General features: G+C 40.5%; 1 protein-coding gene and 1 pseudogene across 1 annotated transcript; one reads left to right on the forward strand and one right to left on the reverse strand.

Moving 5' to 3' along the window:
• The window catches only part of LOC129113833 (uncharacterized), a 107325-nt pseudogene extending 89540 nt beyond the window's left edge, over positions 1–17785 (reverse strand).
• A 1641-nt stretch (positions 17786–19426) lies between these two features.
• Positions 19427–25883, forward strand: tmem218 (transmembrane protein 218). The gene is made up of 3 exons (XM_054626312.1): positions 19427–19907; positions 21092–21194; positions 25226–25883. The coding sequence occupies exons 1-3, from the start codon at positions 19798–19800 to the stop codon at positions 25358–25360; spliced, it is 348 nt and encodes a 115-aa protein (XP_054482287.1). The 5' UTR covers positions 19427–19797; the 3' UTR covers positions 25361–25883.
• The last annotated feature ends 42 nt before the right edge of the window (positions 25884–25925 follow it).

Genomic DNA, 25925 nt, shown 5'->3' on the forward strand with positions numbered 1-25925 from the left:
TTATGACATAAGGAAAATAAAGACTTTTTTTATATTCAAGCCCATTTTCCCAAATGCAATGAAGGTAAGGTATGTAGTGAGCGACTGCACATAGCGTCTAACGTCTTAACTATGTAACCGTGTTTCTCATTTCTGCACTGACTCGTTCTTCGAGTGGCCCTGTTAATCCTTGTATAGGGCTGAAATCATCATTGAACAGCCAACAGCATAAAAATATCCGGGGCTTATTAGCTTCAAATGAGATGTGATTTGAAAACAACACTTAGTTATTGTATGATTACAAAACTATGCAGACTAAGAGATAGCCATCTTGGCAAGTAAGTTAACATACAGCTGTTTCTTGTTTTCTCTCACAATATTTAGTTAGAGGGGTCACTTAGTATGCAGGTCATTGCGCTTGATTTTAATAGTATGGCCACAATGGGAAACAGGATAAATTATAATCACACCAGTGGCAGATTTTTACTTGTTTTAAAAAAAAACAATACCCAATACAAGACCAAATTACTTGCTGAGACAAGATAGTTTTGCAGTGCAAAATCCATTAACTGCACAGCAAGTGTACCAGGAGAGAAGATTAAAGGGATTCTGGTAGAAACAGTATATTTTCTTGGGCTCTAGAGTAAAATCAAGTTGTGTTGGTCCAGGCTGGCGGCTGGCTGTCATGCGGCTGGACACAAGACCTGCTGGAATTCACATTTCAGACTAGAGGTGCTGGTTCTTTCTGCCATGACTGAAATGACAGGCGTGATCCAGCTGAGGCTAGGAATGGGGAGAGTGAAGGGTATGGAGAAGTCAATATCAATAGTGTGTGTTTTTTGCCATGACAGATTTCTATCAAGCTATCAAAAGTACGAATCCTAAACCCTATCATCTCATTTAGGTCATTTACATTTAGTTTGTGCAAGTTTTCACTTGCAAAATCAAGTTTTCGAGATGTAATTGAATGTTTTCTTGATTTCAACAGAGAACATTATTATTTTTATCATTATGTTTGTCCGTTTTTTCCTTTCTTTCTTTTTTCCTCATAAACATAATATACTGCTCTGGATTTATATGTGATGTTTATGTGTTCTTTGAGGTGTTAATTTATATGAAAAAATTAGTTTTTATCTCAAAGAAAAAAAGTGCATGTGTGGTTTAAATGAGTCAATAAATAAAAGTTAAAAAAATAAAAGGGAAAACTATGTAATTCTCTTGCCTCAAGCAAGCACTAAGGACACTTAGACTGAGTCGCGTTGTTAACAGGGCCCCATTTCTCCACGCAAGGAGAGAGAGCAAGGTGAGCACTAAGACTGGGAAGTGGCGAGGTCCGGTTAGGGGGATGTTTCAAAGCCGGCGGGAGCCACAGGCCACCTTCACCACTGGCCTTTCCAAGCGGACCTAAAGCTGGTCGCAGTGGACCATCATGGAGGACATACGCAGGCCGAGGGATAGCTTTCCAGGGAGAGGTCCTAAGAAGGGGTCCTCCCACACCGACCCTCCGGGGAAGACATGGACCCCACCCTCTGAGAAGTGTAAAAACATTTTCTGTTCCTGATGAAACCTTAGCGGGCCCATATTTGACTTTGTTAATGTGGTCGAAATCATCGCTGTAACTCATGCCGATGTATTTTCAGATTGCCAGATGAAAAAAGGAAAGAATAGTCGAATCTTCTTATTGAACGACCAAATTGGATTAGAATCCATAACTTCTGATTCAGCTGCAGCCCTAATCTGGTTGATGTCAAAGATCTCAGACTGTTCCTTTCCCTGCTGTCAGCTGTCATTTCAGAGTCAGATCGATGCCACCCTCCTCTTACTCTTACTTTCAAAGACTAATCCAAGACACAGCCTTATTGTACGTGCCAAAACAACCTCAAAGATGCAAACAAATGCATGCAAACAAAATGTGAAATGTCTGTCTACACTGCTGTATGGTATGAGGTAAACAGCAGGTAAAATGATGCAGTAGTCATGAAATATGCAGGAAAAACTAATGTCTTCACTCTTTCCACCAGCTGTCTAGACTGTCAATTTTAACACATAGAGAAGACACTGCAGAGTATCTTTGGTCCATATCCATATCCAACTCAGGTATTTCATTGAGTTTTCAATCTACCATTATTCACGTAAAAATCTGTCAATGAGGACATGTTTCCAGTGCAAAATGCACCTTGAGTAAAACCCCGAAACGAGTCGGCATTTCTAACACCTCATTTTCCTTTTCTCAAAAACAATTGAGAATTGTCTATTTTTTGATTAGATGTCTGAAATAGGGTCTTTGGTTAACACAAGCTTAAGAGATTTAAAAGTTTGGTTCTACGATTTAAAATATGCCAGAAGATGTCCCGCTCTTGAATATCAAATATCAAGTTTTTAAGTATCTTAACAATTGTGGTTGCTAAGAAGTGATTTATGAGACAACTAAACGTCATCACAACAACGTGTCCGCCTTCACAGACTTGTGTACACTTGTGTGTACTCACTCTCACGGGACCTTGATGTAGTTCCTTTCTAGCCTAACGTTAGCTTTGTACCTCTGACGCTTGCATTCCCGCTTCAAAAATCATAAAAGGGGTGTTTATTTGTGATTTGCTGATCAAAATGTGTAAGTGTCAGAAACTCGTGTTTGACACAGACCTTATTTTCTGCAAAAATCCAATATCCAATGGAAACATCCTATTAGCTTTTTTGTGGAGGGAACTACTGCAATGCTAACTTCCTAGTTGGACTACAAAAATACATCATCACTGCAGCTCTCTGTATTTTGTGAAGCATCCTGAAGAAAACCACATCTGAATCCTCCTAGTATAAATTGATTTGCATTAAAAGTGAGGGAAATGAATTATCCCTTTTGGCATAGTTATGGCCTTAATGACGTAACAGTGAAATACTTTTATAGGGCACGATGTAGGGGAAAATAAAATGTGTTTATTTGTGTATTGTCTATTCCAGACTGATTGGATTCAGTATTGCACTGATCGTCTTTGACGACCGCAGTTAATGTAAGAGGTCAAGGAGACAATTTCACAACTGGGAATCATTTCTGTGTTCATAGCAAGATGTTTTATGATCTTAAAAACACAACCATCAACAAACTGAAGGGCTCCAAATTGGATATAGCAGGAACATGCCAGGTTATTTTACTTTAGGAATGGAGACTGCTTTTATGCAATGATCATCAACTGGCGGCCCACAGGCCACATGCGGCCGGACGAGTCTTCCCATCAGGCATGCAGAATATTAAAGAATTCAGAAAATGTGAGGAGGAAAAATAATGGGCCGGTATTCTGAATATCTAGCATCTGCTCAGGAAGACATAACAAACCCCAAATATGTGCGTTTGACCAAATATGTGAATGGGTACGAATCCATCTGTCAGCTTATTATGAGCGATGAGAACTTTAGAACCGGTTAAGGTTGATTAATATGTCCTGCCATTCAGGACGGCATTCTGCAATTACGTTATTGTCATTACATATTTTACCCATCACTCCTCCGTAAACTTCCTCCTTGGTGGATGTCTGACCGTATTTGAATTAAGTATCTAGTTATTAATATGGAGTTCTATTATTATACATTAATTGACTATATAAGGCCTATAATTTATATATATATATATATATATATATATATATATATATATATATATATATATAATTGCATGTGCAAATGGATGACATTAGCATAAGCCATTGTTTAGTTGCCTAGAGAACCATCACTACTGTCTAATCTTCCGTACATCCTTTGTATTGCAATCACCTGCCAGATTTATCTATAATTTAGCATCTCTGTGTTCTTTACTTTGTTTGTCGTGAAGAGCTTTGTGCTGGGAGGCGAATGAACCAAGAAAATCAGCTTATCAGACGCCATTTTGGATGATGACGTTTGCACGTACGGTGGCTCTGAGTGGCCAAACAACCCCTAATGGTTGCGAGGAAAAAAAGCAGAAAATAGAAATTGGTCCAAAACCTTTAATGACGGACTAAAGTGGCGTTGGTATGTAAATGTGATTGACACAACGCCTGGTTGTGTTTATTTTTTAAAACGTGCAACAATCTCTGACAAAAAATACAGACTTGGTGTGCAAAGGCCTTAAGTGTCTACCAACGGGGAGGGATTTCAGAGGGATTTCTCAGTCGTGGCCTTCACTTTCTTCAGAAAAAATAAGGCCTCCATCATGTACATAAACAAAGATTTTTCGGAAATCTGAAGAATCATAATTCTCTTTGTGACATGAATTTAAAAACAGACAAAGTCAACCAATCACTTCCAATATATCATTATAACATGTAACACGTGTGAGATGTCAATATAGAACTATATTTTTGCAGTGAATTAATACACCCTCTCATTGTCTGGTCATGAAACAGACAGGGAAGGCAGGAAAACACAAACACAATGGACTTGGCAGAGACGGCCGATGCAGAACTCGGAATTCCCCGTCACTATCTGAAGTGAGCTTATTTATATTTTTTGATTTCTGACTCCTCCTTCCCTGTGAAAATCCAAAGGAAGAAAGTTTACTCTTCCACTGTCGTGCTGGGTGTCTGCTTCAGTCGTTTGCTCAGTGTGCACATAATGCTCGTAATAAAACCATCCCCGTAGACTGAGCCTGCAGAATGTACTGACTGACGGTCAGAGGTTCTCTCTAGTCTCCACTGTGCATTTCCACACATTAGAAATGCACCGCTTGTTTCACAGTCCCCCTCAGCTCCATATCCAGGTAGTTAAATACAAAGTACTTTCTGTCCATTTCCCCCCCAACAGCAAAAATAGTGTCTTTAAATTTAAGGTGCTCTGCCATCTGTACTAAATGTCTGTGGCGCTTTATAAATACCAGTGACCACGGGGGGGGGGGGAAAGAGGGACAGCAGTGTGTCGGTTCACTGAGACGGAGAGAGACTGAGGGATTCACACAAACACACAGGTTTTTGGAGAAAGAAAAAAGCTGCAAAAACTCACACATTCTCAAATCAATTTCCTGGTACACATACTCTCTCTCTCTCACACACACACACACACATATTAATAGGCCTGTTTTGAAGAGGGCGTCAAGTCATCCCTGGTCTCTTGCCATGGCGCGTCTCACCTTCATAGTCCAACTGACAGAACTCTCCATGCCACTACTCTCAGAGTACCAGATCCCCGCCTCCTTGTTGACCTCTATCTGTTCAGGACTCACAACTTTTTTTGGATCTTGGCTTTTTTTCCTGTAAAGTTAGATCCAAAGAGATTTAAAAAAACAGAACAATAACCATCCATTTCTCCCAGAAGGATGATTTTCCGACAGTGTTTCAATCATTGAAACCAACCTGCTGAAGTCCTAATTCAAAACTGAACTTGATTTAAAATCGAATTCGACTAAAGGGCACAGTCCTACGAGTCACTACAGACCCTGCATGGTTGTTTTTGCGCTCTTAGTCCATTTTCTTTTTTCTAGTACACAAACTGAAGGCGTAATCAGCATATAAACTGTGTCTAAAATGGCCCCCAGTTTCACTATGGGCATGTTTCTCATTGCCTTTCACTGTCAGCATTGGACCAGTCTACTCAGGAAGATTTCTCGTAGACGATCGACCGCCCGGTCCGACCCCTAAAAAACGTTTTCTTTCAGAGCTAAACAAACAAATCCGACCCCCAATCAGCACTATCGCGTTTCAAACGGCCCATTTACACCACGCTGACACCGCAGCAATGCCCAAAGCGGTGCCAGCAGGGAGACGGGCACGGACATACCACAGGGAGAGTGTGAGGCCCTGACCGGGGGGAAGGCTTTCTCTCCTCACATGGGAGGGACATATGACATGACCTCAAGTACCACTGACTCGGCAGCTGCTTAGAACTCACTTTAAGCATGCAGCCTTCGTCACTCTTTGGAGATGAACCTCTATGAATTCACTCAGGGAGTGGGAGGGTCTGTGTGTCATTTTTTTACCCTTTTGTTAAAAAATGATTTTCGTCGGTGATAATTAAAGTCTTCTAAACTCGGTTATGAATTCCTCGTAAAGTCTTTCTCTCCTCTTTGGCTGCAAACTTTGGTATTTTGGAGGAATCTCACTGATTGTTTTTTGCAGTTTATTATTTTATTCTTATTTAGATTTTGGGTATGACGATATTTTGTAGGTTTGACTATTGGTGCTTTCACAAAATATTGAGACAATGGTCTTTTTGATATATAATCATCAGTAATTTGGATATAAAGTCTAAAATAATCAGTTAGAGCAGTCTGGTAAGTTAAGATAAGTTTATCACTCCACTGTAATGCAGCCTCTAAAACAAGGAAAATACGCTATACCATAATACAATATCTAATCTCATATGACGATATAAATATAAGCTCTATTTAGACATTGTGTGGGTTATATGAATAAGCAGGGTATCTATGGAGACTTAGTGGTGCCCTTACATCATCATGTTGGGTCTGCTTTAGGCACAGAGATGGGAAGGGAATCTTTTCAGAGGAGCTCTTTCTTAAAACTCTTTACCTTTCAGTCGACAAAACAAAACGGTACCATTTACTGATAATTGCAGGAATCACACTGAATTGAATTGTATAACCATCTTTTTTCAAATAATGGCTGTCACCAAATTCTGAAAAGTTTCCATTTCCCCATGAACAACTCACTAAATGAAACAAAAACATCTCAATGCTGAAAATAGCTCATTATGTTTGTGTTTTACAGGTTTTTGGCGCAGATTAGTGAAAGGTGTCACTGCCAAAAATGCTACAGGGCCAAAAAAGAACTGCAACTGAGACATTTGGCGTCAAAGAAGTTGTTCTTGTTATTTAGTTGTGAAAAGACGGCAAGCATCCAAGGTACTGCTACTGCAGTATGACCAAACTGTTTTCCTATTACATTTATAATCTGAGAGGCTGATTTATGGACTAATCTTTAGTGAAATTATTTGGGTTTGAAAATCGTTTTGAATCCATGTTGCTGCAAGTTTTCTCAAGTTAAATACACAACCTTTTAAAGGCCTTTTCAATGAAACTGTGGACATGCAGAGCTTAAATTCTACATCACTGCGGGTTCACATTTCTGTCCATCTATATACATCACTCTCCACTGGGGTTTAATACACTGTGAAAATTGGACTTTAATTGGGTGGTAAAATTTGAAGTTATTGCATTTTTCAAAAAATCCCTGTGTCTTTATAGGCAGTTCAGACTGACTTCAGGCAAGGCATCACAACTGGACTCGGCCCTGATTGGCTCCCCTCATTAAATAACTACTGAAATGTTTCCAAGCAGGGCACTGTACTAAACTGCCAACGGAGGTTAACCTTATTTGAATTGGAAGAGCTGCTGCTGTCGGTCAATCATGGCCATATTAGGACTTAGTCTGCCTTCACCGCCGTTTAAATAGTTCAAATCAACCTCTCGCTGAACTTTGTTCGGAAAAGGCATTAAAAGATATGGTTCTTGTCTGGAGTCATTGTGCATTGACTAAAATTATGGAACCTTGAAGCACTTTTGAGGACAACCTGTAAATACCTTCATTGCCAACATTATAAAGTAATGAGTATAATTTGATAGGTAAAAAAAAGAAATTGAAGGGAATGCTTAAATCTGAAAAGCTGCATACTTATGACTGAAATCTCCAATGAACTGATGCACATCTGTCATTTGGATTGGACCAGATCTACGCAGCAGACAGCTGCCCAAGTCAAATAGCACATCGGTCTGTCTATTCACAATAGTCTCCATTATGCTCCTATGTCTTGTTATTTCTTCTGCATATACACCACTGTCTGCTCTACCTTCAAACCAGAGAGAAAGACATTACAAAGAGCTTTACTTAGCATGAGAAGTTCGCCCGAAACCAACGTGGGAAGTAGACACACGTGCAGATACACACGCTACAAAATCAAGACTAACATTACGAGTTAGATTTCTTAAGACAGTCGAACATGATGCTAACATATCCCCTTTCTTACTGCATTCCTCACTTTTCAGGAATGTCTTCAACAATGAGATCTTTGAGAGAGCGAAGCTCCTATCGCGGCACATCTCCTAACATGCTAATTACCCCACACACAGTTTGAGTTCATTTATTATGCATGAAATAATCTAATATGATGACTGTGATAATTATGCGCGCACAGATAAGATAAAAGAGTAGTAACCAATTATGGAGCGGGAGTTGGGAAAAGTAATTATTCTTTGTAGTGGAAAGAAGTCTCGGTTTTAGAAAAAAAAAAAAAAAAAGGGGTTCAGTCTGCTTTTTTTTCTTCTTACAGTTCATAGTTCTACAATTAACATGTGGAATCATGTCTGCACTCCATGATAATGCTTAAGGAATATTTTTTTGATTGAGCACACAGTAGCATCGAAGCATTTAAGGGTGTATGAGCTGACAAAAACAAGGGGCTTTCTGCACAGGTTCCTTCACAGTCTGTTATGATAATTGCACACACTCGCTCTCTGAGACTCCTCGCATATTCCACGACATATTTACAACACGACTTGAAAAAGGCAACATGATTTGACGCCTGGGGGTCTCGCCAGCGTCAGCGAATCAGAGAGGACGCCGAGAGAAACAAGCGGCATATCAGACGGGTGTTGTGGAGTCAAGTCAGAGCTGGTTGCTCGGTTTGCCCGCATAGCTGTTACAAACGCTCAACGCGCACGGCTTCCTTTGACTAATTGTGCAGGAAACTGAGACTCTGCAGTGATTTAATATTTTCTGTGACTGTTTTTGGCTTAAATTATGAATCCAATTTTAACGCGATGGAATGTGGTGGATTGGAGTTTGATCGGGCCTAATGTGTTAGCAGTGAGGGACAGAAATGTCTCACGGCTGCTCTTAAAGCAAACTGAGTCACTTCTGCAGCAGACCCAAGAGAGAAAAGGGGGTTTATATAACCACATAAACAACAAAAAATGCATGATTAATACAACAAAAACAGACATCATCTGTGGGAGGCTTGTCTTACTGACCTTTAACTCAAAGCACATTAATCTGACTCAGGAATCCACACGTCATGTTCACACTCATCCGGAAACCTCTGGCACCCATTACCCAGTCCAAGTTCTGTCTCGGGCCGCTGCGGTTAGCTCCTGAATGCTTGCAGAGTCTAAGCTCCGGGCCAAACACGATACTCTGACACCAGTCAACAAAGCTCGGAGTTGTCCCATAGACGGCCTCCGCAAACAACACCTAAATCCATTCCTTTGCCAGATTTCCAAACTCACACCAGAACCCGGGAACGCGTTCTTGGAAGAAACGTCTTCATGAAGGTGTTGATCCCGCGGCCGTTTCAGAACAGGAAGTGAAAGATGATGAATGCGAACAAAGAGACAAAAGGAACCGTCAGCCCGCGCTGCCTGCTATGCAGCTTTAAACTGGAGGTTAATGTCGATGGCACCCGTGTTTCCTTACACTCTCAGCAAAGTCGTAATGTTCACAATGTAATGAAGTGAGAAGAGGGGGGGAAGGCAAGAGAACACGGCCAACACCACAACTGCTGTTTCATATGGACAGCTGATGTTCAGGAGAACCAGTCTACTGTGTGAACGTGCAGAGAGGGCTTTTTCACAGACATCATACTCACATTGGAACTCTTTATAGATTACACTTACTGGATTGTTTGTCCAACGTCAATATGCGTCTCCCAGAACTATGTTTGGGTGACCAGGGAACAGAGCGCTACGTGCTTTAACTGCTGTAACTGTTGTAGTTGTAAGTGGTTGGGGTGGATGCTGGACCTACTACGACACCCCAGATCAGAGTCCTGTGTGGGGTTTTTTTTTTATTCTTTCTTTTCTCTCCATGAAGGGGGTCATAAATCTGCCCCTAAACAAATTGCTCTGTTCATTAGTGGTTCTCAAATAACAGCAACAACTAAAACTAATAGTCATTTTTCATCCGCAGAAAACTGTGCAATAAATAGTTGGAGTAACGCCCTCATCCTCCAATGCCACCCAACTGAACTCCTGTTTCCAGGGTTATTTAAATGCTCGCTTGCACTTCAGCTCATTATTGTCTTTACCCACCGCCATTTTAATCGCGAGGGCCTGGTTTGTGCTGAGCATGTGCAACTCTCATCAGAAATGAAACCAAAAAATGATGTGTTTAATTATTTGATCAGTCAAGTAAGTTACTGGCCCGATGTGGCATTTTACTTGCCCCAGGCAAGCAATCAATCCTTGTTGTTGAGCCCTGCTGTGTGTTGTTAATTTCAGGCAACGGCTTTTGTTAAGGTTAGTGAAAAGAGTTTTGGGTTAAATGTTAATAAAGACTTCCTGTCTTGTGCCTTGATATACTTTTCTTTTGTTGAATCCAACACCATGATCTCTGCTAACCTTCAAAGTGCTTTTGTTGCCCCAAACTATAAAAAACTATTAATCATGCTTTTATTTCTCCGAGTGGATATTGACTTGAAAGGGTATATATGGTAGGAAAAATGATTTAATACTCTTTGCAGATGCATTCGGTTACAACATTTCACAAAATGTCGTTGTACACAGTATATGTGCATTTTGTTAGTATGTATCATGCCATTTTCATAGAATGTGACATGTTATGTAAAGTTAAAAGCTACTGGCTAAACAGTTGAACTCCAGGGTAACATGGCACTTAGTATTACAGTGTAGGAGGCATTTAAATCCTTTGGTCACCGATATGAAGTGGCATAAATCCAGCATCAAGACGTCAGGGATGCCAAAATCCTTAATGAAATATAATACAGGAATAAAAAAATTGTGGTCCTCCTTTAATATCTTAAGAGTGACAAGTCTTATGAAACACCATAAAAAATGAAGCTTTCCCACGGAAAAGCTTCTACTGAAGCCAGTGCTGTCATAAAGTCATGTTGCTTTTATAGCCGGGGACAGAGAGGAAGTCACTGAAGAGCATTCTGTCCTTGCCGCTGTACAGAGCTCCTACTGACATTACATTACAGTCATTTAGCAGACGCTTTTCTCCAAAGCGACTTACAGTCAGTAGTATATTACATATCATTCACCCATTCACACACTGATGACAGGCTACCATCAAGGTGCCACCATCAGACTCTAACTAACATTCATGCAACATCCAGTCCACACCGATGGCAAGCCTTCAGGAGCAACTTGGGGTTAAGTGTCTTGCCCAAGGACACATCGACTGCCGAGGCCGGGTATCGAACCACCGACCCTCTGATTGGAGTACTACCTTGCTCTCCACTACGCCACAGCCAACCCGACTGACGTCTGTTGATAAGCTGGACACTAGCAAGTGTTTCACCAGGCATCTACAAAGACCACTCAGAGGTTAGCAGCAAGGTATACAAATGGATGTGAGGAGAAAGACGTTTTTGTCAAAAGTCCAATGTCAAAAATATTGTTCTTCAGATCAATTGGGTCCTGGAGTGCAATAAGCTGAAACATTCAGATGAGATGTGAGTGGCAGAAAAGAGCAATGCACTTGAATAATATCTCTGGAGAGGATTCTGAAAAATGGAGCCGTGTTCCGGTAAATAGCCCTTTGGAGGTCACAACTTTAGCGCTGTTGCATTTCTATTCAAAGTGCACTGCTCTTCAATGGGCTGCTATGCCAATAATCAAAGTAGGGTGATTTCTAAAGGCCATCTAAAGCTGCAACATTTTCTTATGTCTCGAGCTCCCAACCTGTCTCTCGCTGCAGCTCATCTGTGTATTAAAACAGCAGAAAATGTACCCAAGAGTGAAAAATAACAACGTCAGGAGGTGGTCAGAGAGGCGGTCAGAGAGGCTAAAGTACACAACAGTAATATAAGTTAGCTGTTGATGTCTAGTTCGTCTGCCCGTCTTCAGCTCCATAGTAAAAGTTGGTCAGACTCAGAGAGGAGGACCAGCAGCACTGCAGTGAGGAGAAACAGCTGGAACTAAACCTGTAGTCTGGCACTACAGGAGCTTAAAGGGATACTTTGACAGTTTTCAACCAGCTTTGTATCCTTACAATGTGGGTAGTATTTACAACTGAACATGTTTAACATCTATCCATGTTGCCAGCTTCTAAAGGCCTCTGCTCATTTATCAACACACTGGTCAAATACTGACACTTAGTCAGTTGTGCTGAGCTTTGGACTATGACCCTCTAGGTTCCCCTCTAGAGTCACTTTTGGATGTCTCAGTTTCAACTTGTTACATGCGTGACGTCCTTTCAAAGTAAGCCTCAGTCTTCAAAGGATCTTCATTTTAGGCAACAAAAGCACTAAGTTAAGTTAAGGGAAAAATGTGGTTGACGTTAAGTTAAGAAGATTATCTTGCTGAGCAGAACGTGTAAGTATCCTAAACGTTTGTTTGCCATTTCACTCAGAACTAAGTTTTAAAGAGAATTAAAGACTTCCAAAAGCAGTGGCCCCATTTGGGCCCATGCATTTATTCATTCTGGAGGGAAGCACAAATATGCAGCCACACAGCACTTGGTGGGATTTTCTCTGCTATGATCTGCTGTTGAATTCAAATAAAATATTTTGAACCTCACCCAGCTCAGCTGTTACCAGGACTCTCAAATATAATAAATTCAGGATTTACTGGCAGGCTTCATATTTCTCTGTGTGAAGCTCTGCTCATTTATTAGGATTATCTACATTCCACCAGAGATAAGAACCAGCGGCACAATGAGGTTCAGAGTCTTGTTAGAGGTCCTTAAATGCAGAATATATAATAAGCTGTTGCTAATTTGATTTTGTGCTTGATCCTTGAATAATACCACTGATGTCTAAAAATATAGGTTTTAATTGTTTTTAATGCAAAAATAACGACATCAAAAGCAATGTATACTAACACTACGAATACTGAAAACACCAGAGAGTGAAAATAGACGTCTTTGAAATTTCAGCCACAGTAAACACACAATCTATGTGTGCATCTTGCTGGTGAAGAACCTGAGCTGTATTGGACTCCTCCATTCTATGCCATGACTATGACTTGGTTTATGGAATGTGTTCCTGCTGGGTTTTCATTTCCTCTGTCTGAAAAAAGGAACGCAATCAGGAGGACTGATGCTAAAATCATTACCTAATGACTAAAGCCTTTGTGACTTCTTCCATGCTGCATCGTTCACTGTCCATGAACACATCACATATTATTGTGTGAAGAGGAGGATTTTTAAACCGTTTGTTTGACTGTCTGCAGGCCCAATTGATCCAAATGTGCTAAGCTCAATCAATCAGTGAACCGCAGGCAGGCCAATATTCTTCTTACAGCCAAATATGTCATAAAGACATTCTGGGACAAAGCCATACTGACAAAACGTGTTTTTGTAATCATATGTTGTGAAGTAAAGCGACAGAAAATGTGATTTGTCAGGTAGTTAGTAGTAGTAGTTAAGAAGGCGATAAACATAGATATTGATAAAGTCAGCTGCGTAAGGGCTGCGCAATTAATCAAGTATCACAATTGGAGCTTCCCGCAATTAAACATGACTGGCTGTGACCGGCTGTGACTAGTAGTTCTCTTGAATACCTATGTTGAATACACTTCCTGTAAGTCGCTTTGGATAAAAGCGTCTGCTAAATGACTGTAATGTAATGTAATGTAATGATATTGATGTTTAAACACTCATAGAAAACTCCACTGGGTATAAATCAGCAGAAGCAACCAGTGAGAAACTTTACTGGATGTTGCAGCTGCAATCAGAGTAGTAGTGTAATAAACAGTATGTGACTAGTTTACCCGTCTGCTGAAAGTGCACGAAATTGAGGTGAAGAAGAACCGTATTTTAGATCTCATTATGATACACAGATTTGTACATTAGCAGGAATGTAGCACAAGTGGTAGCAGTGTTCTATTTGTTTAAATTTGAAAGTGCAATAAATATAGGTTGTCCCTTAAAATCAATGAATAATGCTGATAAATAATTGTGATCTCAATATTGACCAAAATAATGGTGCTTATCGTTTTGGACATGGTGCAGCCCATTTCCTGTACACGTTGTTCTCATCAGAGCTACAAAATGTAATTAGTGAGAACTAAACCTCATTGCTGTTAGTGTTTCATTAGCTAGTTGATGACAAATAATCTTAAATGAATTCATCAAAAAAAAGGTATCAGTTGATTTATTTAGATCTGTAGAGCTGCAACTAACAATAATCTTACTTAGCAATTAACTCCTCAGTTAATAGCTGATCGCTTTTTTTGTCTATTAAATGCCAGAAAATAGAGAAAAATGTGCAACAGTGTTTCCCAAAGCCCAAGATGACGTCCGCAAATGTACTGTTTTGTCCACATCTCAAAGATATTCAGTTTATTGTCACAGAGGAGTTAGGAAACCAGAAAATATTTACATTTGACAATTTTTTCTTAGAAAAATTACTAAAAACAATTTATCGATTATAAAGTAGTTGGCGATAAATTAAACCACTAATCAATTAATCGTTGCAGCTCTGTAGATCTGTTTAAAACATGCAGACATTTATTTTTTAATGTTCTGCTGATGTTGCTTCTGTATCTAATCACTGTCTGACTGCAGTTTTCAAACCATACTAAACTACACGTATTTTCATAACATCTCTATGTCCTTCCAGGAACAAAGCTCCGTGATGTTGACAGCAAGGAGGATCATTAAATTTGCCTGCTGCTCTGGAGCATAAATCAAGCCGATCCATCTCTCTCCAACCCTGCTCCCTGGTGGCTTACTTAGAGCCATGCCAACGCAGCACTGGCTGCGGAATGAGCAAGGGTAAGCATGCAAGGGGCTGTCCTTAAGCCGAGCTGTCTGACGGTATAAACAGGGCCTCCGTCTACTCTTGAGAGCAATAGGGATCAAGAGGGCTTAGTGGGCATGACCTGTGGGGGGGCCCTGACACGGCCCCGAACATGCAACACAACACAATTGTCTTTAAGATTGCTGCTCTATTGAACATGAGAAAAACTAGCCTACATCGCATTGCCCACGGGCCCGGAACAGGACCTAGATGCACTCCGCTGAGGATACCCGGCAGACTAAAGCCTTATGAATAATTCTGAACATCCTTCCGCTTTTTTTCTGACTGATTTAAGAGAGTGAGGCCCCACGAAACAAATTAGACATCTCACAATCGGATTGCTGAGAAAATGAATCTTGCACAATAAGGCATGGTAGCCTTACAGGACCCTTAAAAGAAATAAGAAAAGTCTAGATATTCTCAAGAGTGATGTATTGGTTTCTTCGGCACCATGCAGGCTGGAATTAGAAGCAAAGCCGAAAGGAAGTGACAAGACATTTGCCTCGTGGTTTAATTTCCTCGATTGCTTTATGGCCATACATAAATGCTTAAATTGGTTTGTAACATATGCTCTCCTCGCTCTGTTTACTTCCTTCATTTAGTGTGACTGAATCACTTTATTAGCGATTATCCCCCCAAAAGCTGCAGGAATGCACAGCATCACACCTCATCATGTAATTTGCCCATATAGAAGGAATGAGAATATGCAAATACCGTCGGAGCATTTTGCGGCAGCAACATTCGCCCCCGGGCTGCTTGTCCAATGACACAAATCATCAATTAAGATCTCAGCAGGGTTTGGGGATAAACTAAATTGGCATTAATCCTATCTGACGATATGTAGAGCCGTGTGGGGTTCATCACAACAAAGAACAAACATCACTGAGGGTGATTAGCTGTGATGTGCTTCGGCTTGTGTGTTTGAGTCTGTGTGTGTGTGTGCACCGTCAAGATCCATTCCCATCTGAAGCAAACCACTTTGAGACGCTGACAAAAGGTGAACAATCATTGCATAATGATCATCTTTTGGTCTTTCAACAGCAACGAGTCTATCAAAACGGTTTCTTTGGCAGGTGGTGCGAGTTTTCCATCTCATCGGGATTCTATGCTCAGCACTCCGCACCTGCCCAATGTGTTTGACGGAGGGAGCTAGAGTGGTCTAAATCGCCATTGTGATTTCTCAGGGAAGCAGATGATTAGTAAACAAATGGTTCAGGCATATTTAATTAGGCTAATGTACTCCCAAAGCTCAAGCCGTGGTCGTTGCTGTGAGGGGCCTTCACTTTGCAGTACATAGTTGTGTCATAAGGGACATATGACAACAAAGAAACTGCAACAGTTAAGCAACACTGGAGTTATAATTCCTAAACTTTAGATTAAGCAACGTGCTTCTTTGAAAAATTCGATGTTTTGACCAAATCTGTGTATGTACATATACATGTATGTGATATTCGAGGGGCCGAGATCAAAGCAGAACGCAACTGAACAGATGAGTTGACTTGATGTGACTCATAAAACTACCAAAAACAGAAAAACAACCTGTGAATCGTTGCCTTTCTGTAATGGAATGATCGTACAAATCAAAGTACAGACACAACCTCCGTCGAATTACACTGACAGCATTTCATGACGGTCGAAACGTCTCCTATGAGTGAAATAGTCACTTGGGTAATTGTTGGAAAGAGTGGTCAAGAGAAAGTGGTGAGTGGCACACAAAGAAGGCCAGTGTTCAGTCTAGAGGGGTTTAGCAGGGCAGTGGAAGGCTGGGAGTAAACAGTAGACCTCACTGAGATGCAGATAGTTGAGCATAAAATACTTCAATCAGATATTTATTCACCGGGAAACGAGGAGAGGGTTAGACTCCCTGTTTCTTTTCGAATTCAGACAAGTGAGGAAGTTTTTTTTTTGTTTTTTTCTTTACATATTTTTTCTGGAATAAACGCATGACAATAGCTTTGTATAAAAAAAAAAAAGGTTTTGTTTTACTTTGAAAAACTGCTGTTCATGAACCGCAAAAAGAAAATGAAAACTGACGGATGTCACAAGTCACACATGTATAAAAAAAAAAAAAAAAAAAAAAAAAAGACATAATCCCAAAACGTAAGCTATTTAAATCATTGATTTTGAAAAAGAAACTACATTCGAAAATAAATAAATTTCCTTCAGCTCGACATATGCTGTGGTAATTTGTTTGTTTTTGTCAAGAACAAACAAACACAGCCACTCACACACACACACACACACAACTGTGGAACTGCTGTCTACAATAAATGTATTATGAACAAAGGAAACTGCCGTATTAACTTCGATCAAATCTGACCTTAAGTTATTTTACTCTGAAAAACCATTACCTTTTTCTTTTTTTTTTTTTAAACACGCCATTCAAATGAAAAGCCTTTGACTCATATTAAAGCACACCGCGTAACTTCAGCATTACGAAAACTGCAGTGGCAGTAAAAAAGACGACACAATGCTGGGGGGTTTTGTTTTTTTCCCTTTCTTTTTTTGTACACAGAAGATTCACACCATCAGATATTCACTGTACATGTGCAGATGTAGCAGTCCGGCGCTAGTTGACAAAGCCGTCATCTGAACGCCAGCTTCCTGCGGCTACATGCTGTGCTCCGGTCACCGGTGCTGTGATAACTCCCTGAACACAACACGTCCTACAGAGCTGCACCACAAACACCACCGAGACAATTATAGTTTCAAATCCAAAACGCCGCATCAAGCAAAAGAATACCAAAAAAAAAAAAAAAAAAATCCACTGGTCTCCCAGTCCAGCACAAAAATGCATCTCCTCACTTTTCCCTCTCTCTTTTTTCTCCCCCTCCTCTACTCCCCCTCCCTCTCTCTCTCTCTCTCTCTTCCCTCCCTCTCTCTCTCCCTCTCTCTCTCTCTCACTCTGGCCTGGCTGGCTGTCTGACTGTATGAATAATGTCCTGCCTTTTGTAATGAAGGGGTGGGGGTGGGGGGGGAAAAAGGGGGGAAGGGGGGGAAAAAGGACGCTGAAGTGGTAAAGCCCTGCTCCCATGCACTGACATTGAAAATGAATGACAGCTTACCTGCATGCCAATCTTCATCAGACTGACACTGGGCTGACAGCACAGCCTATACTCCTCCACACAGCCGCTGACGTCAGACGCGCCTGGCCCCTCCCACCTCCATCTCCGCTCCCCGTTTTTTTTTTTTCCCGACACCGGGCTTGCTGGTGCGTTCCAGTGTCCGTGGGAAATACGGCAATCACGCGTGGGGGCTCCGCGAGAACGGTGAGGTGATGTTGGTTAAAATAGATGAAAGCACCAAAATAAAAGAAGACACGATTTATTTAATATTCCTTTATTATTACTTTTTTTTTTTCCCCTTATTAGCTTGAATGATATAATCAAGATATATTGTCAATAACCAGTATTTTCAAAAATTAACCACCAATACACACGAAATGTCTATTTTGACATGAACATAAATAAACTTACCTCTCACTATTATTATCTTTTTTAAGTGTCATATATTAGAATAATTTCAGTTGGTTCCAGATTTGTCGAGAGAATGAGGCAACAGCATATCTGGTGGGAAAAGAGTAAAATATGACACAGGCTGTGACGGTGAGGAAAATATTACTTTAGTCTACAGCAGAGGTTCAGGATTTGGTCTTATTTGTTGAATTCCTTGTTGATTTTGCAATTTTTCTAATTAATGCACTCATTCTGGCCTGTTAAACTTCTGATTCATACCGAGCAAAATTGATGTATGAAATCCATTTATGTTTATAAACTCCATTTCATAATTTGTTTATTCTTTACATGTATTTATGTTATATGTTTTTTTTTATTGTATTCAGTCATCTAATAGCCTTAATTCAGTTATTGTCTTACCTATTTAGGTTTAGCAATGACTGAGCCTTAATAGTTCAAAGAGACCCTCTGTGTCAGTAACAATCACAGAATAATGCTCTCTCTCCTTGCTGACTGTCTTTAATCTGCCTGATTTTGTTGAGATTTTGGGGGGAAACATGGCAATATCCAAATCCCACTTACAGTTTGGTGTATATTATACCTCAATTTGCTTAACTTCTCACTTTTTGTCATTCTTAGCACTTTTTGCCCTCAGTGGTTCTAAACATGATCCAATCCTCCCATCTGGCATGTTATCCAAATCACTAAAAAAAAAAAAAAAAAAAAAAAAAAAACTGGTGCATGGATCTTACGAGGGTCACTCAAACGCCTCTGAACCGCGGATCTGGCCCCCTGTCGGTCCGCATTAATAACTGCATGCTTCCAAATCACAGGTGGGATGATGGGAACCAAGAGGCTGCTGCTGATAAACATTTCTATTCAGACCCCAAAACACACGGAAGAATTGACTTGATGTCCGTGTGTGTGTATGTGTGTGTGTGTGTGTGTGTGTGTGTGTGTGTGTGTGTGTGTGTATGTGTGTGCTGACTGAGAACACTCAGTCTGGGTCATTTATTTCATATTGATTTTGAGTATCTTATAATGTTGATAGTTAGCCATTTCTTACTGATCCTGGCCTTTAAATGACGAGCTGATGGACCTAATCCCTTATTATATGCTGATAAGAACAAATATTCATAAATAAAAACGATTCTCAAAATAAAGAAAATGTTTGGCCTTTAATCGATAAGAGATATTGCGTGTAAGTACGCAGAATGAAGGTAAAATAACAAATGGTAAAAAAAAAAAAAAAAGAAGTTCTGAAGGCTATTCTACCGCGTCACTGATTCTCAGTAACGACGTACGTCATTGGCCCGTTGTATCCAATCAAACTCCAGTTTGCTGTTACCAGGAAGTAGAAGACGCTATGGAGAACGCTCAATCCTATTGAACTGATTGGGAAATGACGGGTGAATGGACATCAAGTAGTCATTCTAACGGGGGGAATGTGTGTCGAAGATCGGTCTACTTTTCACGAAGCATGCAACTGTCGGCCTCAGCATAGCAGAGCTAGCAGTGGCAGCTAACAAGCTAACTCACTCACACTACGGTGGGAGTTACAGTAAGCTAATGGCGCTAACGTTAGCTATAGGTTAACTTCGTGTAGCTACTGAGTAATGCCCCCCCAACGTCATATTTGACCAAATGCACTGCTCAACTGTTACCTAAACTAATTACCTTAAAAATGGCAAGCACCGTTTTGGAAGTCGGTACGGGCGTTTTCGTCATTGTAATGGTTTGGATTGCATTCCTTGTGTTTGGGATGATGCTACTGAGAGCATCTGGATCTGCAAAGTGAGTGAGAACAGCGCCTCAACGCACTTTTACACAAATCCGGCCAAATCATATTGTATACATTGCTAAAGGAAAAAGCCCAGGTTTATCTGTGGCTTTTTCAATTTGCTTGTTGGCCAAATCGCACATCTACTGGAACACAAGTAACTTCAACAGTGGCATTAGAAAAGTTTCTTTAGAAATTCGGCATATGCTTTATTCCAATAAAATGAAGGAAAAAAACAAAACATTACATTACATTACATTACATTACAGTCATTTAGCAGACGCTTTTATCCAAAGCGACTTACAGGAAGTGTCTTCAACATAGGTATTCAAGAGAACTACTAGTCACCAGAAGTCATAAGTGCATCTCCTTTCTTAAACAAGCATCTTAAAGCATAAACCAGAGCAAAAGTATAGTGCAGAGGCAAATTACTATGAAAACAATAATTCCAACAGACTAATCCGAATATAGTAAGTGCTACAAACTACTACGAATAGGATAAAACATGTCACATAGCCTAGCTCACTGTTGAACAAAGTGGTGGGTTTAAGGGATGTAGGAATATCAAGCAACTCAAAGCCCAAGTCAAATTGAAGAGTGAACTCAGATTCATAACAGAATTTAAGCTGTATTAAGCAACTAAAAATGATGTTATATGATTATTTTTTTTACACTTTGCCCTGGATTTCACACAGAAGAATTCCAACTGTATCATTTATTTTGCCACCTAAATCTTTTCTTGTCAACCTAGATAGATAAGCAAAACGTTTCCTGATGCTTACCTAAATTCTATGAGACCATCAGGCTTCATCTACATGCTGCTGTACTTATTGATTGCTGGGACTGCTGATTCGTACTTTTGCAAAGACTACAAAAGACCTTCATACTATTAAAGTCGGTTCATTTCTGTCTAGAATGCACTGTGACACCAAAGAGTACACTTGTGTAAGATGCAATTACAGTACAGTCTAAATGGGGTGAAACATGGTGCCATTTACTTGATTGGAAAGTTAACAACTATTTAAAAACACAATAAAGAATGCTATTGTTTTGATTGGTACTTGATAATGACATTATCCTCAGAAAACCCTCCATTTACTGCAAGTCTTACTGCAGATCAGCAGTGGGGGTCCTCATGTTATCCTTTTTTTTTAAACTGTTTGTGTGTTTTGTGTTTGTGTGTCTTGTGTCTTGCCAGGTTAGGCATTATCCCACTATTCTTACTGGCTCTCACCATCACTTTGGTGCTGGTGTTTTTCCCGCGCAGCCCAGAGACAACCCCACCTTTCAAGGAGACACAGGTAAGCTGGATGAATGGATTCAACACACCTTTAGAAACTATTTAGCATTATATTAAAATGCAAATAGAACAGAGAAACGTTTTTTACATGAGAGCTCCTCTACGCAAAGAGGCAATTTAAACATCTACCGCTGCCAAATCTGCGACAAAGAACTACTCCAAATCAATGTTCGGACCATTTATTTCATTACAAATACAGAGTCTCGTGTCATTATCGTCTCTGTGTGTGATGACAGCATAATGTAATTCAGTTGGAAATAACAGCCGGCCTGGGATGTTTACAGTTTTGATGCGCGGCCATTTGGCTCTCATTACGACCAAATGTTTTGGGTATGGAGACCGCTGAGTGAATGTGAGGATTCAGAGCCCACAGGCCAACTAATTGAGCTGAATGGTCATCTCATGCTCACTTTTGTGCTCCCAAAAATTATATTTCATCGTGTGTGTGTGTGTGTGTGTGGTCCAAATGCCAAAAGGCAAAGCTCAGGTCATGTGTGGTTGTAACTAACAGCACAGAATGTATTTGTACTGATTGAGGATTTAAGTGAATTTAAACAAAAAGCCTCAACTCTGATATTAGCCAGTATCCACAGTGCTGTAAGCCTGTAAATAGCATGTGTCATTGTGTGCGCCCGTCTGTGTGTGCGCTTGTCATAAAGGCCTGCTCGGCTTTATCTTAGTCCAACAGCAACACAGAACAAACACTCCCCCCGTGTTGCCTCGGGGTCGTGCCAATGAGCCAGATAGATCTGCCAAGCAAGCTGCCACCCCATAGAAACGGCCAGCTCGCACTTTACAGCCTTTGTGCAGAGGCAGATACCCAACCTGCAACAGAGAGAGGTGGCACCACGCAGCTTCCTGTGTGTCTGTACAAGATGTTCAGGTAACATGGGTAACACGAACCCATGGAGGCTTAAGAAATTGGTTCCAGTGTTTAAATGAGTTCACATATTATATCACTTGTAATAATGACACCATATAACGCTAGCAAAAAGTCATCATCAACCATTATTTTGTTTGTTTAGAGTTTTCTCCCTTTATTGATTATCAAGTGACCAGTTATTTCTTGAAAGTGGAAGGGAATATAATGAAATATTTCATTTGAAGAATGGTAGAATGTAGGGATTACAAATATTCTTAACCAGTATTTTGATTCATCAATTGAATATTCTTATCTTTTGCTTATTTCAATCATTTGTTTTTAGAATTGAATAAAAGACAACTTTCATAGTCCATCAGTGTGGAAAATTGCTCACCTGGCATGCCATTAAATTTAAAAAAAAATACCCATAACAAAAACACTGACAGTATGAATCCTATTAAAAGACAATACACCTTAAGAAATAAGTACCTACTAGAGTTTAGCTTCTCCAATCTGGACAAAAAGAGAAAGCGTATGTTCTTGCCTGCCATATCTTTGATATTTTAATCTGAAACAAATCAATGCCAATAGACAATTTGCATACAGAACCAGATAAACTGAAATTATAAATTATAATAATCCTCACATGTGATCATAAACAGAATTCAAACAAAGCTACAAATGCATGTGAAGGTGAAAAAACGACTAACTGGCAATGGCGTCTTCTGAATATCATGTTTTGATGGAGACTCATTTTCTGAAATCGTACATGTAAGCAGAGCTGTACAGCTGAGTGTGTGTGGATGTGTGCAGACTGTGAAAGAAATACCTAACCTCTCGCTGTTAAACAAAAGTAAAATATCATAGTGCCAATTAGCCAGTCCCAGACTGGGGTTATACTAGACCCGACCCAACCCCCCCCCCTCTCCCACCCGTGTGCCAGCTACCACCCGTGCGCTCAATGGCACATTAATAAAACATGGCCCACACTTTGGGTTCCTGCTTGCTGTGTAATTGGCAAATTAAAAAGTGAGATGTGTTAAATGCATCCATAAGAAACGGCATACATCTCTCACACACACACACACACACACACACACACCCCCCCCTCTCCTCGACACCAAGCGGATTGATACACACACACACACACACAAACACACCTACTCTCATTCCACAACAGCCCCTGTGAAAGCTCTCTTCAGTCAGCAGTAGGGCTGCTGCTGGTAGGATCTGGCCTCGGGGCGTTTTCTCAGTTTGCATTCGCATATTCACGGACGGCTCATGATCTAAATATTAACACGGACCTAGAGCTACGAGTGAAACGCTGATTAAATCCGTCAATGGCAACTTTATGAAGTCCAACTGCGCCCCCAACTCGAGCAACGCCAATGCTAATCTAGATGATCTACTGCTCCTCCAAAGTCCTGGGCCCGGTTTGCTTAAGATCTGTACTTGACTCGTTACTCAGGATCAAACAAACATGCCTCGTCTTCAAATGCACCGCTGCACAGGTTATTCCCCAAACAACCAGGTCTAGTTCCTGTACGAATCAATAAGCACTTGGCTGTGTGTCAGAGCCCACGGGTTTGAAAGGCGGATAGATGAGGTATCTGTTTAATAGGTAGTCCCCAATCAAAGGGGCTGCATCTCAAATGCTGGTAGGCAGCACCTCTATCAATACTCTCACTGCTTCTTTAAACTTATTGGCTGATCAGTGTTCCAATACCAGGACTCATCTTTCTCTCTCTCTCTCTCTCTCTCTCTCTGGAAGAGGCTGTTACTACATGTTACTTTCTCACTTTTTTTGTAATAAGTGTACACAGCATTGAATGTGGATCAGTCACGTCTAGCTGTTCCCCGCATCATCACGGATACAGATCTAGTTCATTCAATCAGTTCATCAATGCTCATTAAAGGGACAGTTTGGTTGTTGAATTTGGGTGGTATGAGGTACTTCTCCATAGACGGCGTATTACCTACAGTGGATTACAGTCAGCAAGCCCCCAGTTTGATGAAACAGACAAGAGCAAAGCTATGTGTACTGCTGTGGACGAGGGCAACAGCAAAACCTAATTTTAGACACCTAAAGAAATCATTTAGAGTGTACACTATGTCTAGAATATTTCTGCTGGTTTACCTTGCTGTTAGACAGCTATACAGTGTGTGTTTCCGACAGGGAACTGACCACATGCTCTCACCAGAGCCACCAGACTCCATCTAAAGAAATGGTCCTTTTACCTGGCAGAACACCGGAGCTGCTGGTCTACCGCTGCGTCCGTACGTACGTGTGTGTGTGTGTGTGTGTGTGTGTGTGTGTGTGTGTGTGTGTGTGTGTGTGCGTGTGTGCGTGTGTGTGTGTGTGTTGTGTGACTTTGGCTGGCTTGGATTTACCAGAGTCACACAATAACACAAAGTAAATAACTGATTCTGCAAGGTAATATAAATGTTTTTTCCCCGTTTAAACGTGTTTTCCTGCTGCCCCCAACCACAATAGCACATTGCTTTGCTTGATGTAAACTGGGTCACGATGGTTTGTCATTTTAAAGTAGGTCTGCAGGAAAAAGTTTGGGAAACCATGCTCTATGGATAAGTACCTCACACAAACCCTCTTCAAAACATCTGAACTATCTCTTTAATGTCTCTTAATGTGTTGTATTGTAATTGTTCATTTCTCCCAAAAATGAAAAAAGTTGTGAATAGCAGGGTGACCGCTTGCTATCTAAGACACGGTGTGAGACATGTTGAATACGTGTCGCTTGAAGCTTCCAGTCTGCACTGTCACATCAATTCATCTTCTGGTGACCTTCAGTTATTCTGCATTGTCAACTGTTAAGAATATGTTGAAACATAAATGATATCAACTTGTTTTGTGATCATTCAATTCAAAACTTTGAAGGCAACGCGGTATTGTCGGTTTCCCTGTAAATGTGCCTGTTTGTCTGTCTGTATACAGAGTGCCCCACTCATGGCCTCACACAAGGCCACATGCTTTTACACAAAGCCTTTGTGAAGGCCCTCTCCTGACACCTAGTGGCTGTAAGAGGAAATACAGAATTTGGAACAGCCATGCTTTTCCCATGCATTTGGATACTATTTACTAGAAAAGAAACTGTAGTGTGTAGTTCCTAAGAACTCCTGAAAGTGAACGCATTCCCTCTTTCTCTGTACAGATAGTGGACACTTTGTTCATCGGACGCTACGTGCTGCTGGCGGTGGTGAGTGCAGTCTTTCTGCTGGTGTTCTTCATGCTGCTCCCCTTTCATTTCCTGGAACCCGTGTATGCCAAAGCCTTAAGAACGCAGTAGAGCTGCCACAACTGATGTACACAACTTAAGACAAGCAGGGCACGATGAGAGCCCCCCCGACGTGGAAAGCATCCCAAACAGAGACAGCGGGAGAGACAGTGTTTTCTTTCTTCATCGCCAACTTTTTATGTACCACCAACGGGAAAGAGATATCCAACAGTTGTTTTATTGTATCATTTAATACATGAGATGAAAAAAATGCTGTTGTTTTTTTTTTTACTGCTTGTACTACAATACTGAAACACTCCTTCCACTTTTTTTAAAGAAAAAAGATTGAACTTAATTTTGTCAAGTTACAATGTTAGTGATGGTACTTGAACTGTTACTCAGGATGAGCCAGTGCACTAAGAGAATGTTTTTTAAATTGTAAATGCATTTTACATGATGCAATATTTGCAGATGATTGCAGTTGTGTCTTTTTAACCGACTGATTCATAAACAGTGTTAATACAATGTATCCTTTTTTGAATGACTAATTTACTGTAGCTTATTTGAATAATGCCAATAAAATGCATTACTCCACTTTAATGATAACTTAAGCACAGTCATGGATTTAAATAAAAAC

Source organism: Anoplopoma fimbria, chromosome 24 (assembly GCF_027596085.1).
Source record: "Anoplopoma fimbria isolate UVic2021 breed Golden Eagle Sablefish chromosome 24, Afim_UVic_2022, whole genome shotgun sequence".
Lineage (NCBI taxonomy): Eukaryota > Metazoa > Chordata > Actinopteri > Perciformes > Anoplopomatidae > Anoplopoma > Anoplopoma fimbria.